This window comes from Chamaea fasciata, unplaced genomic scaffold (genome assembly GCF_029207755.1).
Source record: "Chamaea fasciata isolate MVZ Bird 193981 ecotype frontalis unplaced genomic scaffold, bChaFas1.0.hap1 SCAF_4, whole genome shotgun sequence".
Lineage (NCBI taxonomy): Eukaryota > Metazoa > Chordata > Aves > Passeriformes > Sylviidae > Chamaea > Chamaea fasciata.
The window spans coordinates 19,981,359-19,999,234 of NW_027094089.1; the positions used below are offsets into that span (position 1 = coordinate 19,981,359).

Sequence of the window (17,876 nt, forward strand, 5' to 3'; positions counted from 1 at the left end):
ACAAGCACAGGAATTATGCTAAGTCAGGGGAGACTTATGTAGGCCATTAGGAAGAATTTCTTCACAGAAAGGGTGAATAGACACGAATGAGCTGCCCAGGATGTGGTGCAGTCACGGTCTCTGGAGGTGTTAAAATAAAAAATGGTCGTGGCACTTAGTGTCTTGGTCTGGCTGACACAGTGGTGTTTGGTGATAAATTGGATTTGATAACTTCAGAGGTCTTTTCTGACCTAAATGATTCTCCGAATACAACTCAAATGCAAACAAACTGACTTTCTGAACAACGTTTATTTACAGAGAAGATATCAATCATCTGGGCTCCTAGTCTGATTTCCTTCTCCTGCTGAGTCTCTATTCAAACCACTGGAAGCAGCTAGTAAACTCAGCCCGCGCCATGGCAACTTCCATCACCCTCCAGCCCTGCTGCCACACCTTCCTCTCCCGTGCCGCAGGACAGCACCCGGGGCTGGTGCGTGGGCAGGTCCCCCGGCGCCCGCTCAGGGCACGGCGGGACCCTAGACGTGGGTGCCCCGGGCGGCGGCCGCCCGCTGCGCGTCCTGCCGGTATCCCTTGAGCAGCTGGTTCAGCAGCGTCTTGTCGGAGTCGCGGCGCGGGCGGATGAGCGGCGGGAGCGGGTTCCCCTTCAGCTCGATTACCGCCATCTTAGCGCGGTCCAGCCCGTCCCGGTTGGGGATCTGCAGCATGCGCGTGTAGCTGCCGGGGTGCGGCTGGAAGCGGGGCGCCAGCACCTTGAACAGCTTGTGGATGAGGTCCTTCTCCTGCGGGACGGCACGCTCAGCCCCGGCACGGCGGCGGGCCGGGACGGAGGTGGGGCTCGGGGGTACTTACGGTCAGCCAGAAATCCGCCATGCGCATGGCGCATTCGTCCTTGTCCCCGCGCTTGGCGTAGTCAATGAGCTGCGGGGAGGAAGGAGACGGTGGGTCAGGAAAGAGGCGGCGAGTGAGGAAGGAGGGGATGGGTCAGGGTGACCCGGCCACCCGCCGCCCCCCGGCCCGACTCGGCCCAGCCCGGCCCGCCGCGGCGCCGCCGCTCACCCGCTCGGCGTAGCCGCGCATCTCGTCGGCCCGCGCCCAGGGCGTTTCGATGCGCTCATGCCGCACCAGCGCTGTCACCAGGTTCCGCAGCAGGTCCAGGCGCGACCGCGGGCTGAGCCCGAACCGCCGGTAGACGCGGCCATGCGAGATGGCGGCAGCTACCGACAGCCGCATCGCGCCGACAGACCGGCCGACCCGGCCGCCGCCGCCGCATCCCGGCAGCGCTCGGGCGCCGCGCAGCGCGCCGGGAACTGTAGTCACAGGCACACAATACTGCAGTCCCGGAACGGGTCAGGTTGGAAAGGCAGCACGGCGGTACACCTGCTCCAGCCTACCTGCTCGAACAGGGTCGTCCTGGAGCACACGGCACAGGAATGCGTTCTTGCCGTTCTTGAGTATCTCGGAAAAGGGAGACTGCACAGCCTCTCCGGGAAACCTGTTCAAGTGCTCGGTTACCCGAACAGAAAGTTCTTCCTCCAACTGGAGCGGAACTTCGTGTACACCGGTTTCTGCCCGGTGTCTCGTGTCCTGCTCCTCGGCACCGCTAAGCAGAGCAGATCTGGTCCGTCATCTGACCGCTCGCTGCAGACACTGACAGACACTGATGAGGTCCCGTCTCAGTCGTCTCCTCTTGGAGGCTGAACATGACCAGATCGCGCAGCCTTTTTTCATAAGAGATACTCCGGCCACTTAGTTTTGCCACCTTCCACTGGACCCGCTCCAGGAGCTGCACGTCTCTCTTGCGCTCAGGAGCCCAGAACTGCACACAGCGCTCCAATGCTGAGTAGAGGGACACGATCACCTCCTTCGCCCTGCTGGCGCTGCTCTTCTTCATGGAGTTCAGCCCGCAGTCGCGTACCGGGACGTCTGACCGGCACAGGGAGCCGGGACAAACAGCGGAGCGGGAAGATGCCTGCGGGCGTGAAGGAGCCGCCCCGCGGCGATCCAGTGTCCCGGCGGTCCTCTGTTCGTTCTTTTTAAAACTATCGGAGGTACGTTAGTTAAACAGGCAGATTTTAAAATGTCTGACTTTAATACACTGCTCTGTAACTGGTTGAAAGTAAAAGGACTGCATCATCATGTCATACGACTACCATCTGGCTTTCCCCAAGTGCACACATCAAGTTACTGAGATTTTGCTTTCCATGAATTCTTTACAGTTCTGTTATCCTCATACAGTCACGGAACAATACTATTAGCAGGATCCCCAGTACAACCGGGAACTCCTTTGTCTACCTTTTCATTCCTGGATCTTCTAACCGTAGATTTTTATCTTTAACATTTTGCCTCCACTATCTGCTTTCTAAAACCGAATACAGTTGTTACTATACTATTCCAATTTTTTTCTTTTTCCTTTCTCTACCCCCCCCCCCCCCCCCCCCCCCCATGTTTCACCATGATTTATAGATACTGTTCATTTTACTTTGTTTACACATTTACCTGCGTATGGGCCATCCTTGATTCTGGTGGTGGAGTGGGATCCTGCCAGAGATGACAGCCAGTCCGGCGCAGTGCCAGCCCTGTGTCTGCCCTTGAGGCATTGAGCAGGCAGCGTGGGCTCTGCAGGGTGAAAGAGGCAAGATGGGCTCCTCGCAGACCCCCAGCTGTCAGAAACAGCCTGCAGGCTGCTCCTGGGGCTCTACCGATGCGTGTGAGGGGCAGGCAGGGCCTGATGGAGACTACAGGTTATTCCCCCTTTCCCCATTACCGGTGGTAGGATGACAGAGAGCTCCGGACCCCCATACCGCATCCCTAGAAGCTGTGCACACCCGGCAGCATGGGGTGGTGCTTCTGGATCCAGCCTCATGCAGCCCTGATGTGGCACAGGAGCCACCATCCATCCACAGAGCAGAGGTTGCTGTGTGCTTGCAAGAGCACACCCTAGCTTGCAAGAGCTCATGCCCCAGAGTCGAAGAACTATGACGGTATTGTTCAGCTCCAAGAAAAATGCTAGAAGGCAGCGTAAGGAGATTTCCTGCCATCTGTTTCTTCCAGCCAACATCACTGTGTTTCAGAGAAACAGCAACGTGTAACAAAAAAGCAGCTACCAACAAGTGTAAGAAAAAATATCTTTGTTATTATGAATACATCATAAAATCACACTCATCTTATACACATTTTAGTATTTCATATATAAATAAAGTAAACAGTGTAGTTACTGGAATGTGTAAAAGGAACAAACATTAGGTTTTTTAAAATGTGAAATTAACAGAGAATTGGACCCCACAACCACCTTTTGTTGCTGCTCTGGGACTTGGTACATTAACTCTGAAATACTTCTAGGCAGAAGGCTATGCAAGCTGTCATGCTAAAAGTAACTCCAGGCATTACCCTAATTCCATTTACAATCATTTTTCCTCTCCTTTTCCTAATTTAACCTGACTATATAGGAATTCTTGTGTGTCAGAACTACAGCTTTGCAAGAAAGATTAAACCTTTATGTACTTTGCACAGTGTTGAAAACAAACATTTTTCAGGATTCATGATTTTGTTAAACCCACTAACAATTAGAATTTTTTCATCACTGCACACTCTTGAAAATGTTCCCATTAAATATATTTTAATATTAATAAAATAACAAATTCTTTATAATCCTTCTGCTTATAATTTGATGTCTTAACATCAAAATAATACTTCTTTCAAATAAAATAATACATACCATTTATGTGAAAAAAAGCTGTCATGTGAATGAGCCTGGTAATGAGACTAGCCATAAGTGTAGAAGTTTCTATTTTCTTGTTTTGAATTCTTGGGAGAGCTTATATTTGGAGCCACAGAGTAATAAATAATTTGCAAGATAATGACTTCTCTGGCTACCAGTAACAAAATTTGGGATTGGAAATGATTCCTCTGCTCTGGCTTTATGAAACATTCGGTTTCATAAGAAAATGACACTTTTTGGAGTCTTTAGGTTTACCCTGAAATCTGAATGAAGTGTTGCTGATAAAATGTTTTATGAGTTATCACACAGGTAATCAGAAATGAGAAAGTTCCATGCAAAGTTTTCAGCTGGATGCTGACCCTTCCCAGCCAGCTGTGCTCAGAGGGACTCTCCCTGTTGCAGGAATTCCTATGTCATGTTGGATGGTCTTTGACTTAGTGTCCCCTTCTTGCTGCTGGGACGCAGTTTTGAGGGAGGAAATCTGGACAGAGGAGGATAAGGACAAGGGCAAACCCAAGGAACCCATTCTGTCACCGTTTTTTTTTAAGTACTGTGATAGCCAATGATGCCAGCTCCAGAAAGGGAAGTAATTGAGATTTCCATTCAGAAAGGCATGTAAACATGTACTATGTTTATGTCCATGAATCTGTAGGACAACTTGCTGTACTTACAATGGAATATGTATCTGCTTTTCCAGTCCAGTCTCAAAATAGTTCTTCCCCGGTCACTTTCACACAGCCGGGCTGAATTTGATGGTCAAACTGTGGGAACTTCTCATTTGATATGTGCCTCTATTTGGAAAAGCAGAACTTAGAACTAAGTGCCTTTTTTAGAGTACATCACCTTGTGCGCAGCAGGCAGTAGAATTTAGTTTATATGTAGGAAGTGACTCATCTACCATAAGTTAGATCATTCAGTATCTGATGGTCAAAAACCTTCAGCTACTAATTCTCTGGTGGGAACCAGCCTGATCCAGTTGAGTGCAGTGGTAAACATATGCAAGTGTTCCATGATTTGCTAGATTTAAAAATACAACATTTGACATTTAACAAATTTAATTAAAATTGCATGTTCATAAATGACATAATTTATACTCAGTTGCCTGCTTGAAATTAAGAAAATAAGACACAAATGGCTCACTTTATGCTATGCTTTGAGTTTTTTTCCAGCCTACTGCATATAAAACCATCCCTCTTTTGGACACAGGTACCTTCCTCGAGTCTCCCTTACTGTGTGAGTCACAAGATTACTTGGATCTGCAGCTGCTGGCAGAGCTCCTCCCAGACAGAGGAGAAGCCCAAGGACCACAGGGTTAGATTGCTGTGATTTTTTTTAGCTATTCCCATGACTTAGGCATTGCTTTGTAAATACTGATACAGATAAAATGTGAAAGGGAATACAGAACACTCATGTTCTTATAAGCTAATGTCCTGGCTTGTGGCTTAGTGGCAGTGAGACGTTGGGAAATGGCTACAGGAATGAACACATCCTCTTAAGACAACAAACAGAAGTTATGGAAAAGTCTAGAAAGCCAGCTGTTTATGCAGCAGGACCTGTACTGATGCTGTCAGGATTACACCAACTTTCTTTTGGCCCAGAGAATATGGAAGGGAATCCAAACCTTTAGGTATTATCTGAAAAGGTCCTTCTTATATTTTTACCTGTATTTATTCTACCAAAACATGCAAGCCCGGTAAAACAGGGCAAAGTAACAACTTTTTCTTTGCATTTGTGACATGGACACTACTGAACACTAAACATACTGTAGAAGTAGCAGCTACACAGACACAACATTGAAATTTTGTGCTTAATATACTTCTTTATATTCTAGGCATGGCAAAGTCCTCAGCAGCTGTGGTCATCCAAAAGAAATGGCAACATACATCATCCATGAGGTATGGTATAACTTGTGCATCCAATTTTCCAGTGTAAGTAAAGGGCACTCCCTTTTATCCCCATTCACAAGTACAGGATCCCATGTGCAGTACCTCACCTTAGCCATCCTCCTACCAGCTGAAATGTTTTGTCATGTGCACTCCTGCACCTACTCACACTCATACACCCAGCCAAGCACACTGCCACTCTGTGTTCCAGTTTGGTGAAAGCCATTTAGGTTGGTCTCATGCAGCAGACGAACAAAACAGGTGGAAGCTCTTTGCAAACATGAGGCCTCTCTCTGGTCTTGATTTCACTCCTGCTTCAGAATTTCACCAAGGAAGACATGCACCTGCAGGAGGTCAGAACCTGACTTTTTCTGCAAGGCTGGGATATATTTTGTTCTTGCCAATAAGCCTGCTTGATTCACTTTTGATTTGGTTTCCTGCTTTAAACATCCCCTTTACCTTGCTCATCTTTGTGTAATGTATCCAACATGAAACTTTGAGAAAGCAAAGTGGCTTCACACTGAGCAGTGGGATAATAGTAAAGAAAAAGTAGTGTTTGTGTGTGTCCTAAAGTAGTTTAGGATACACACATCTTTTGACTGTCTTTGAACAATACTCTAGCAACACAAAGCCAAATAATTTCCTGATCAAGCAGCAGCACCCTTGTTTAACCCTTCAACTTTTTTTTTTCCCTTTTTCTGCCTTGATGAGGCATAATAGAAGACACATCTCACTTACAGATGCCCTCTGCTGTGAAACAGGGATACACTTCTCACACTCTCCTAAGCCTGGGGACAGTAGCTGGAGACTTGAGTTCAGTGGTATAATTTATTTGCATTCATAAAGTAACTGTGGACCAAGGTGTGCATTATCAACATCATTCAGGGATGATGTTCAGCTAACCCTCTGTCCCTGGAAAAATTTGTGTACTGGGTCATTCGGACATAGAATGCAAAGCAGACAGATGGAACGCTGTGGTCTGTGTTATTAGCTAGAGCATGCCTTAATCATATTATATGCTAAGAAGGTTTTTTTGATAGTCTAGTTAAAATGCACAGTGCAGGCTTGGCAGTATGGAATTTCTGCAAGGAGGCTACCATGAACCAGGAAAGCTACAGTACAGGCAGCATGGTTCAGGAAAAGCCGAAAGAAAAATGAGAAATTATATATATATATATATATATATATATATATATATATATATATATATATATAACATTGTCAGTGCATTTTTTATATTGAATAATTCTAAAGAGGCTTTGTTTTTCAGTAGGAATAGCTAAGGATGGTCTGTCTTCTGTATCCTGGCATTTCTGGATGTTGCCCGTGGTTTGTAGTCTTCTCCGGATCCAAAATCTACTGTGTCATGATAGTTCGTGAATTCCTGAGGTAATGGAAACTCTTCTGTTGATGAATGAGTCCTGTGTCCAAACACTCTCTCTTGCAGCTCAGCAATGTCGTTCCTGATGTCTGCCATCATCAGCAATAGGAAATCAAATGAACCCGGTGGGCCCTGCAGTCACAAGGCACTGACATTAATGACAATGCACCTTGCTCTTAAAGTTTTCAAACTGGCTGTAGAGTTATTCCAGCATGGGTTGTTCAGTAAAATTCTGCTCTGTATCAATTGCCAAAAGCTAATGATCTCTTTCATAACCAACTTAAATCAGGGAACAATTTTCAAAAGAATCAAATGTTTGTGCAGACAGAGCCTACATGCTCAGTCTTTTTGTCACTTAACAATTGCTTTGCTTCATAAGAAAATCTTGAGACCTCATTGGGAAGAGAGGAGATTAATCTTGGTTTCTTGTCTTCTTGCTTATTAAACTGACAGAAATTACTTTCTTAGAATGAGTAATCAACAAATTCTTTTAAGACTGCTATTATTTGGCAAGTGTCTTTCCAGTATGGTAACCTCATTGCTGTCCATCACTTACTAAATATATTGGTAATTACAATGGGGAGAATATCTGATTTTAGAAAATCGTTATTTCTTTTTAGCTGACTTCACACAGTAAAATAAACTGTTTAATACTGAGCACACCCTACCGGGCACACTCTTAAAAATTGACTCCACCAATGAGAAAATATCATAAGTAAATTAATAGAATCATAGAGTGGTTTGGGTTGGAAGCGACCTTAAAGACCACGTAGTCCCAACACTCCTGCCATGGGCAGGGACACATTTCATTAGACCAGATTCCTCAGAGTCCCATCCTGCTTGGCCTTAAGCACTTGCCGGGATAGGGCATCCACAGCTTCTCTTGGCAACCTGTGCCAGTGTTTCACCACCCTCAAAGTAAAGAATATCCTAATATCCTAATATCCTAATATCCTAATATCTAATATCTAGTATCTAATATCTAATATCTAATTTAAAACTGCCTTCTTTCAGTCTGGAGCCATTCCTTTGTCCTGTCATTACATGCCCTTGTGAATAGTCCCTTTCCGTCTTCTTTGTGGGTTCCCTTCAGGTACTAAAAGTTCACAATTAGGTCACCCTGAAGAATTCTCTTTTCCAGGCTGAAAAATCCCAACTTGCAGCCTTTCCTAATAGGAGAGGTGCTCCAGCCCTCTGATCAGCTGGGTGGTCTCCTCTGGACTTGCTCCAACAGGTCCATATCCTTCCAGTGCTGGGGATCCCAGAGGTTTTTTTAAACAAGTTCACTAAAAACAGGTTGTCAATACTCATTCCTTTTTCTGAACTCAAAACCTATAGTTTGCCAAATCTGAGAGAGATGAGGGGCAGGATTTTAAAAAGTTCCAGGGATCAAATTCCCATTGGGAGCAGAGGTCTAAGTAGCAGCCTGCATGGTTCTGCCTTGTAAGGGTGTCTCACTGTAAGGCAGAAGTGCACCTACTGCCTTCAGTCACACACCCAGCAAGGGAAGAGGTTTGTAGACAAAAAAATTTGGAGGAAAACAATTGATTATTTTGTTTCCAACAACACTTTCTGTGTATGTAAATTATCTGTTATCTTGGCACCGGAGTTTTTTTCCTTTAACTTTTGGCTGACCTGTGGTAAGTAGTCAACATCACTCTGTTGTGGAAATTCCTCCTGTGTGGAATACTTACAGGTATCCCCTTTGGTCCTGGTGCTCCTCTCTCCCCCTGTAATCAAGACCACCCCAGTTAGTTTGCTGTGACTAAAGGAAATTTTAAAAATCACCGTTTGCTTCTGCAGCCTCACTTACTGTCCCCAGAGCAAGAATCATCAGCTGGTGTTTGTTTGGAAAAAGAAAAGGAAGTGAAGAAGGAATGCAAGGAAATTGCTGCTGATTCTAGTGGAAGCAGAGTGGGGCATTTCTGATATTCCTCCTGGACAGCAGCAAGTGAATCAATGAACAGGAAGAATTCACAATGAATGAAATGGCATAAAGTGTCAACATTTCTTCATGGAAAAGCCAAGAGAGCTGCAGAGAAAGAAAAGAATGCTGTGTGACATATAGCCTGGCAGGACTATTTGCCAGACTTTAGGAATGGCAGACACAAAATAGCAGAAGGATGACATGAAGAAGTGGTATAACAGGATGCTTTCATCTTAGCAAAGGAAATGTGGTGGTAAAAGGATGTGACTACAAGCATGTAGAGTCTCTCTAGCAAACCTTCACTTCACATGTGCATGTGCCCATCTTACGGAAATTAGTACCTCTCCTCACCTTGCTACCATCTCTCCCTGGGGCTCCAGGTGGGCCCTACAAGAGAAAAGAAAGTATTCACAAGGGTGTGAGAAGTTGTGGAGCTAAGGGCAATTGTGCAGAGTGCAGCAGGAGACAGGAATACTGACCACAGGGCCCCGTCTTCCCTGCTTGATGTGTGATATGTCTGGAGATGGGCCCATAGGTCCCATTGATCCGCGAGGGCCTGGCTGTCCAGGAGGTCCTGGTAATCCAGGAGATCCTTGACTCCCTTTAGGTCCTGGAGCCCCTGAAATCAAAAGCAAAAATTACATACCAGGGAAAGCCTTCAGGACACTTCATCAGTGCAATAAGTGGGGAAGAACGCTTTTTTAAAGACCTAATGGGCTGGTTACTTTAACACACCCAAATCTATAACAACACAACCAATTTATCTGCATCTGCACATCAGCAGCCATCTGACACATCATTAATACTTGTTACAGTAACTACAAGAGATGACCACCAAACAATTAAATCTTGTGTATAACAAAAATTCGAGTCTTCCAAGTGCTTAGGAACACAGACTGGGAATGAAAAGAAAAGCACAAATGCCTCATTTTCACACAGAAAGAAGAACAAATCACATTTGAGGAACATCTCATGAAAAGAAATCCTCATGGGAATTATGGGTCATGGGCATATACATTACTGACAGAAACAAGATCTTTCCAGTGGGGGGCTGCACCTCTCTCATGCCCAGCGCAGTAGCCAATATGTTAGCTGCAAAAGAGGCTCTGTTCTTCCATTTTGCTTTATATCATTTTCAGCTTCTGCTGGTTCAACAGAGCATGTTACTTTTTAGGAAGCACTCAGGCAACCAAACATATGTTTAGCTCAAGAGAAACAGTAAGAAACATAAACCAGAAAATCAGGCACCTGAATCAACATTTGCAGACAATAAAGACCATTCAAATGTTGCTAGCTGAAACACTTCATGATTAGGGGGGGAAAACCCTTCTCTTAATACTGAGGGCACACATAAGTCATAGAGAATAAAAGGCAGAGAGTAAAAAGCATTCAGTAGGAGTGAATATGTACAGTTAGGATTTACAAAAGGAGACAACTCAAGTTCAGTGATGACTCCCTGGGACTCTTTCTGGGTGGGCAGCAGAGGAAGTGAGCAGGGATGGTTTAAGGGGAGCAGATTTCTACAGTACCTCGGACAGCTCGGTCAAGGGGAAACTCAGTGGTGGGTGGGAGACCTGCAGGGTCAGGCCTACCTTGGAGGAATTGCAAAGCTACCCACTCTACGCTTCAGAGTCTGTTGCAGAACAAACATTCTGTCCTTGCACTTACGATGAACTGAAGACTGAACAGACTCACCCTTCAGGAAAATTACTCATCCTTCAAGACAATGAGATAAAGACCCAGAAAACAAAGCAGGACTGCAAAAGGGGGTACAACTGGGAAGGCTGGGTGCATTTTAGGAGGCAGTAAATCAATCCTCATGAGAAATATTTGCCAGTACTCTGTAAGAATCCTTCTGAAATCCAGCACAATGCTTGGGTTTATTGCTGACCCAAAATTAGATCTGCATTCAACAGAATTTGCAAAATTTTGAGTATTGCTGGCCACCAGGTGTGAGGTGTCCGGATTAAGTTTGGGCTTTCTGATCTCTCTGTTTTTTGCTTTGTTTCAATCTGTAATTTAGCAAAGAAGGTGTGAGTTGAGTTACACTTTTCAGATTCCTTTCAATCTGGGATACAACATAAAACCAACAGATGAATCCTCGCAAATCAGACAAGGAAAAATAAAAGAGCTGGCACAAAGTCCTACAAACTGAAAGCACTTCTTTTTTCTCTACTGCTGACAGTGAGCTAAAGCCATAGATATTCCTGAAATGAAATGGAGAGTGTTTTAAGACAGGGTTAAAATAAAGAAAATGACAAATAAGGAGGTGAGATATCCCAGGGAGAGGAAGAAATTTAACACAAACAGAACAAACACAGCTTGCACGCCAAGAAACACATGGAGTCACAATGGATGGTGTCAGACAGTTGGCAGAGGCTGACCACAACAACCATAAAGTTTTGGGTTTTTTTAAACTTAGTACAAATGCAAACTTAATATATCAATCAAAATATGAAATATATGAAATCATATCACACTGGAAGACTGAAGTTTACATTTTTAGTCCTAGAACTATTGCACATTTCCACCCCTCTGGTCTTACCTGGAGGGCCTGGTTGGCCAGGCTGGCCTGGGGGGCCAGGGATATATGCATTAGAGGCAAGCACTTTTTCACCAGTGATTTGCTTGCTAAGATCAGCAGCATTATTTGGCAGCAAGGCAACCTGCCAAGACAAAAAAAATTAAATAAATAAATTAAAAAATCCTTTGTAAGATATTAATTTTTCAGCCAGATACATCACATTCTTATTTAAGCTTTCATGTGAACAAGCAGCTATTTAAATATTTCTGGCAAATACTAAGTGTTTATTCATATCCTTGATTGATATAATCAGAAAAAGTTCTTATTCTGTGAGTCTGTTCACTTTTCAATACACTGTGGAAAAATTGCAAGCCAATCCAAGAGAGGACAGAGGAAATTCAGGAAAGATACAGCACAAGTCCTGAAAAACTTGAGTCTCACTACTGTTTCTTAGGAAAGTTATTTTTCCTTATTTGAAGTTTTCTCTATTAATTCGCTGCCTCTCTCAGGGCAACATTTGCTCAGTTTTTTAAGTTCTGAATTGCTGCACAAGCCAGTGAATTTCCATAGGTTTTAGTGAGAACCCTAAATCCTTTGTGAATCTGGCCCTGGAAAGTAACCACACTGTTTAACCTATCAGATGTCTGGATCTGCTCTGCACAGAGACACGAAGATAAAGTAAGTGAGAATGTGAGGAGAATTGCACACTACAGTTTAAAGTGTCATTGTCCATTACCTGTTTAATTATCCGTGAAACATTCATTTACCCAGTTGAATATATTTAATAATTAAACATATTTAGAAATATTCTGCAAATGTTTGGTCTCTTAAGAGGCAGCTGAAGGGAGATGACAAGTCAGGAGGCTGGTCTGCAGCGAGGAAAGTTTATTATTGGTGAGTGGCTGCATGTAGATGTAGGGATTTTGCTCTGCCAAATTGAACTGGAAAGCTATTTCAGCAATAGCAGTGCAGACCTACCTCTGGGTAAGCTTTGTTGCTTCTTGAATGAATTTGGCTCATTGAATATTTTGATGCTGAATTCTGCAACATTTGCCCGTGAGAGCTGCATTGAATAAAATAGACAAAGACTCCTGCTATTTGACAAAGCTTTTCATCAACTATCTGGAATTCTCTGAGCTGGGCTGTTCTCAAAACTCCTACCTGTTTCTGTAATTATTTGACATACATTCTTCTGCCACTACTCCAGACATAATGTTTGTAATACACAGGGAAAAAACACAGTGTTATGCACCTGCAGTACCTACTTGAACTGGGAAAATTTCCTTTGGCAAACAAGTTATTGCTTAAGGATTACAATTTAAAGGCAGCCAGTGCTGCTTGTAGTTTGGGGTTGAATGCACAGAACAGTTCTGAAGAAAAAAAAGTCAGGAAAAAAAAAATTGGAAATGCTGAGATACTTCCTGGTGGCATTTCCAAAACACCAGTTTGATTTTGAGACTGGAACTCAAAATGTGATGACAGGGACACAAGGATTTATGAGCCATTTGTGAGTTAGGTTTTGAAGAGAATTGCAAAGACCAGATGACTGCACTATAGACAAATTAAGAATCATGATGTAAGTCTAACAAGAATTTGGTAGATTTACTCCACCCCTGCAGAAATCAGTGGCTGGATGAGGTCAGATTTTCACAGAAGTCCCACAGGGTGTTTCTTATATTCTCACTCCTTCGAACTTGCTTTTCACACAGAAAATGGAGATTCAGCACACCTATAGCTCTGGGGTGAGCTGTCATCTCTGCTTTTTCAAAGGAAAATATATGCTTTGTTTACCAGTGACCCTGCAGCTTTCTCAGCCAACTTCCCAGCCAATGCAGCACAGACCAAACTGTGAGGCTACTGAAGACAGAGTGGGACACAACACCTTGCCCCTGGGGCTGAAGAGGAAAATTCAGCAGTTGGGGACTCTCACAGCCTCACTGGACTCTCACAGCCACACTGGCCAGGGACCAGCATGGGAAGTTCTACTGGCTGACTCTGGTCAGCAAAGATTTGTTTCCTAGAGGTGTGTCCTGTCCAGAGCAGGTTCCTGGCTGGATACAAAGGAAAGGCTTGCAAGGACCATGATGCAAGACTTCCACTAGGTGACACAAATCAACCTAGGACTCTGCAGTGCCAATGCTGCCATGCTAAAACAGAGGCAAAAAAGTCAAATCATGTGACTATATGAGAGCACTGTATTTTTAAAGTAGTTTTTGTAAGAATATTTTCAGTGTCATCAGTGAGTGTTTCTCCTCAGGGGTGGCCATAACTGAGTGGCAGATTAATTGAAGTCCTCTTTTCAGCTTGTGTGTAAATTTCTCAAAATATCTCATTCTGGGGATCTATAGCTCTATCAGTTCATAAATGTCACTTAGTACATAGACTCAGCCATGAATACTCTTCAGGTTATACTGCAAATGTATACTGGCATAAAAAGGTGCATTTAGTGACAAAGACCCATCATGAAACAGATTTGGAAATGTATTCTCTTCTGATGCTTAAATATTTACTTGTTCCTGCCAGCTAGGCTGTTGTAACAACTGAGTGAGTTAGAAAAGAAATCACATAGCTGCTGTGAAAGCATCTATGCATGCTTCCCCACTGACTCAGCTGAACTTGAAGTACATACTAGGAGTGCCAAAATACCCAGGCTCTGGTCTAGCTCACTGCTCTTTGATATCTTCTGGCCAGAAAATGGTTGTAACATGCTTTGGGCCAAACCATTTGTTGTTGACTCACATCCTCTTAGCTATTGGCTATACTCATTGTCCTAATTTCTGTTTCACCTTTTAACTGAACCAGGATCCCAGTCCAGGGTGACCTTGGCTTTCTCAATTTACAGTTCTGAAACCTAATGGCCCTTGGAAAATAATGGGGCTTTCCCCCCCATGTGCATGCAAATATTAGCAAGGGTAAATTCTGAAGAAAGACTGTACTAGAAACAAGGCTCCCATGTGCTGTGTTGCATGCTGCATTTGGAATTTTGCATAGTTTCTAGGAGGTCTGTGGTTTAGAAAATTAGACAGTGCTTGTCAGGAGTGATGTTGAACATGGCTTTCTAATTAAGATGTTTAAACACATCTGTGCAATGGGATCAAGCTTACTCTTTTTTTTTCTTTTTAAAATTGTTGGCTGTGTGTCAGCATGTCAGATATCTTTCCCCCAGTTTTTCAGCTTTCCACTCTTCTTCCTTTCATCAAGGTCTTAGATCAACCTAGGACTGCCCACAGACCTCTAGTCTATCAGGACAGTGCATCTCATTGGATGACAGGCTTTTCTGCTAACCACAATTTTGAATAAACTTCATAAAGTCTGAAAGTCTTAACCACAAGATTGAAGACTCATTTCATAAACCATCTCCCTGGCAGACAGAAACGAACTTTTCTATGTGAAACAGAACAGCTTTAACCACAACCATTGAGAGACATCCTCCCCAGGAGAACTTGGCCACAGGGAGTGGCTGGTGAAACATGAGGGTTGATGTCTGCCTGGGCAGAGAAGCACCATGAGGCCAAGTCTCCATTCAGCATAGACAAAAACTCTCCTTTCTGTGGGTTAACAGTTGCTGAGGGTATCAGGAACCAGCTCTTTCTGCTCTTTTTCTGTGGAACACAACCCAGTGGGCTGCCTCTGAGGATGCCAAGTCAATCAAGGCTCACTAGGGGGATACTGGGGGAAAAATTAAGTTAGGGTCTATGACAGGACTTAGCTATGAACCAAGCGTGAGCTGCTCTATTTGTCCACAGCTACTGTACAAATGCCCACAATGACAGGTATCAATGCTCTGAGTTTTCCTGGAATGAGTTTTGAACACAAACATCCAACAGCAGAAGTTAGACATGGAAAGACTCCCATTAATTCCATCACTCAATTCTCAAACAAACAAAGTGGCCAACAATGTGACCCCTGGATCCTTCCATGGAGGTGAGTATGAGCCTGCTCAGCATCATGAACAACAGCTGGAGAAACTCAAGAGCATGGACCCTTTTTTTAACCTCTCTGCTACCATATTTTTGAAAAACAGAATTTCCATCACACATGCAATTCTGTCACTGCCACATTTGTGTTCATACTGATTCAGAAGACATTCATGATGTTATGAGATTTTGGAGAAACATAATATCTCCAACCTCAGTGAATTTCACTTTAATGAAGAAGATTTCTTTCTTCCTAATATTAAATGAGTAACATCAAATGCAATGAGTGAATACACCAAATTGTGTTTTGACAAATGGAAAGAAATAATAGAGTACCCTGGGTGAAATAATTGCAGCCTATCAGCATAAATTGCTGAGAATATTCCTACAGAGAGCTTCAATTTTAGAGAACCTCAGTGTTCAAAGGAGATGTCACCAGAAAAGGCATTACACCTGCATTCCTGCTCTCTAAATCTGAGGCTGGATCTTCACATTATTTCAATCCTACTGAAGTGTAAAAGGAAGCTACATATGGGAGCAATTAAAGCCCAGGATAAGTTTGTAAATGCAGTATTCTCTACTTGCAAGGGAATAGGTGAAAACAAAAAAAAAAGGTTTGTAACTGAGGGTTTTTATTTTTTAAGGAGAAAGTCATATTTAAAGCTTGTGATATTTTTGTTTAGTCTCACACCTATTTGGCAAGAATCCTGTATCAGCACCCTGTTAATGAAAAATCATGTTTGTGCATCTATGAAATGTCTTGCATGTGCTTACTCTGAAGGTGGATCATGTCCAAAATCCTGTGCATTCAGAGTGAGTGAAAAGTTCAGGCCAGCACAGATTGCCAAGAAGCCTGGGCTCAGCCTGGGATGGGTGTTTGTCAGACTCTGTTACCACAAGCTTGGTAACATAGCTTCATGAATTTGGAGAGACAAGTTGTATAGGACCATAGGGAGAGATGCCATTCCTACATGATTTTAAAATATATTGCCATCCTCTTTTAATGTACAAGAACCACATGTTAGTGACAGCTCCAAACATAGAAATTAACCTCAGTTGTTGTAAAACACGTAGGCCTGGTAAAGACATGGCTGATCAGTGTTCATACCTTTTGCTTCAGCTGTAAAACCGTCTGCTTTATTTGATGGAATTCCTTACAAGAGGCACAGCATGTTCCTGGTTTTGCCACATTTTCAGATTTCTCAGGAAGCCCAGCTGAAAGAAAGCAGTTTCCACTATAAATATAAAGATCCAAAGGAAAGAAATACATAAAGTGATAGCAAAAGTAACTTGAAGGTTGTTGTATTTCCCCATACTGTGAAAAGAGAAGGGAATCCTGCTATTATTAAATCCTTGACTATGAATATCTGTGTAAGACTGAGAAACTTTACAGGGACAGCTCTGAGCACATTTTTAAAGCAGCTGTTTCCAGTTAACAGTCCCCAGAGAATTCATTTGTTTAATACCTGGAGAAGTTCACACCCCTTCTTTTATCTTTTTGTTTAGGGTAGACTAACCCCATAGATCTGAACAGATTTACAGTCCCCTGAAGGGCAAATTTTCATATGCTATAAATTACAGTAAAATCCCTCAGAATATGCTTATTTTGCTCATTTTGCACAAACTGCTCTTTATCATCATGAGTTATTCTCCATGTGATGGAATCAGCCTGAGCAGAGATGGGGATTAATGACCAGGATTTAAATCTGCACAAGACGAAGGGTCACGTCTGTTGATACTATGCATGAATAAGATCTTTTCAAGAATCCATTAAATTATTCAAACTGTGAGAGATATTGCAAATGTTATTTTTGTCCTTTTCCCAGTACCATACACAGTCGAGCAGCTCTGCATTGCAAGCAAACAAGCATTGTTGTAACAGATGTCTGCGTAAAGACAAATCTGGATTCCAAATCACAGGGTGACACATACTGGCAAACTCTAGATGAGTTTTTTTCACTTCAGCACTGATGGGAAATATCAAGTCCATTGAGGCTTTGCATATGATGTGTGGCCTTGTATGATGTTACCTGGGAGGGTTGCTGGGCACGTTTGAGTGCTGACCTTTTAGAGTATGTCCCACAGGAGAAAAACTCTGCAGGTGCTCCTGTTAAAGTCAGGGAATTTTCAAAATCTTTCAAAAGGATCAACTACATCATGATGAATTACTGTGACACTTGTCTCTTGGACATACCCTTAAATGCCCTTCATCTTTTCTAAAATGTGTATTGATTTTGAAACACCTGCCTTTTTTTAAATGAGCCCTGAAGTTTCTAATAAAAAAATATTATGTGCTACTTGACTTTAAATATTTGCAGGGTCCAGTATGGAAGATTGCAACCAACTGATGGTCATCTATGGACTACCTATGAACATATTTAGGAAAGGCTGATTTTCAGTATGTTTAGTCCATTGACTATAATGACATATAAGGTATGCTTGATTTTAGAAGACAAAAATTTATCTCACTTATCTGCTAATCAATTAGGAGAGAGATGTAAGGGCAAGATGCTGGAATCATCAGGA

General features: G+C 43.1%; 2 protein-coding genes across 2 annotated transcripts in view; both read right to left on the reverse strand.

Annotated features, from left to right (window-relative positions):
* Positions 1-269: 269 nt before the first annotated feature.
* MRPL17 (mitochondrial ribosomal protein L17) lies at positions 270-1,283 on the reverse strand. The gene is made up of 3 exons (XM_066182331.1): positions 1,057-1,283; positions 850-918; positions 270-779 (listed from the first exon to the last, which is right to left on the reverse strand). Exons 1-3 carry the CDS (start codon positions 1,228-1,230, stop codon positions 516-518), a joined length of 507 nt encoding a protein of 168 aa, XP_066038428.1. The 5' UTR covers positions 1,231-1,283; the 3' UTR covers positions 270-515.
* A 5,534-nt stretch (positions 1,284-6,817) lies between these two features.
* CCBE1 (collagen and calcium binding EGF domains 1) overlaps positions 6,818-17,876 on the reverse strand; it is a 94,159-nt gene continuing 83,100 nt past the window's right edge. Inside the window, exons 6-11 of the mRNA XM_066181023.1 lie at positions 16,459-16,565; positions 11,455-11,575; positions 9,389-9,528; positions 9,261-9,296; positions 8,677-8,712; positions 6,818-7,114 (exon numbers count right to left, since the gene is read on the reverse strand). Coding sequence (XP_066037120.1) covers positions 6,881-7,114; positions 8,677-8,712; positions 9,261-9,296; positions 9,389-9,528; positions 11,455-11,575; positions 16,459-16,565 — 674 coding nt within the window. The 3' untranslated portion in view covers positions 6,818-6,880. The remainder of the gene's footprint in view (positions 7,115-8,676; positions 8,713-9,260; positions 9,297-9,388; positions 9,529-11,454; positions 11,576-16,458; positions 16,566-17,876) is intronic.

What these genes read in the sequence shown, in the direction of transcription:
- MRPL17 (XM_066182331.1), bottom strand. Translation starts at nt 1,230, where the DNA reads ATGCGGCTGTCGGTAGCTGCCGCCATCTCGCATGGCCGCGTCTACCGG. An exon ending in TGCGCGGCTACGCCGAGCGG is followed by an intron (nt 919 to 1,056) that starts GTGAGCGGCGGC and finishes TCCTCCCCGCAG; the next exon opens with CTCATTGACTACGCCAAGCG. An exon ending in TGGCGGATTTCTGGCTGACC is followed by an intron (nt 780 to 849) that starts GTAAGTACCCCC and finishes GCCGTCCCGCAG; the next exon opens with GAGAAGGACCTCATCCACAA.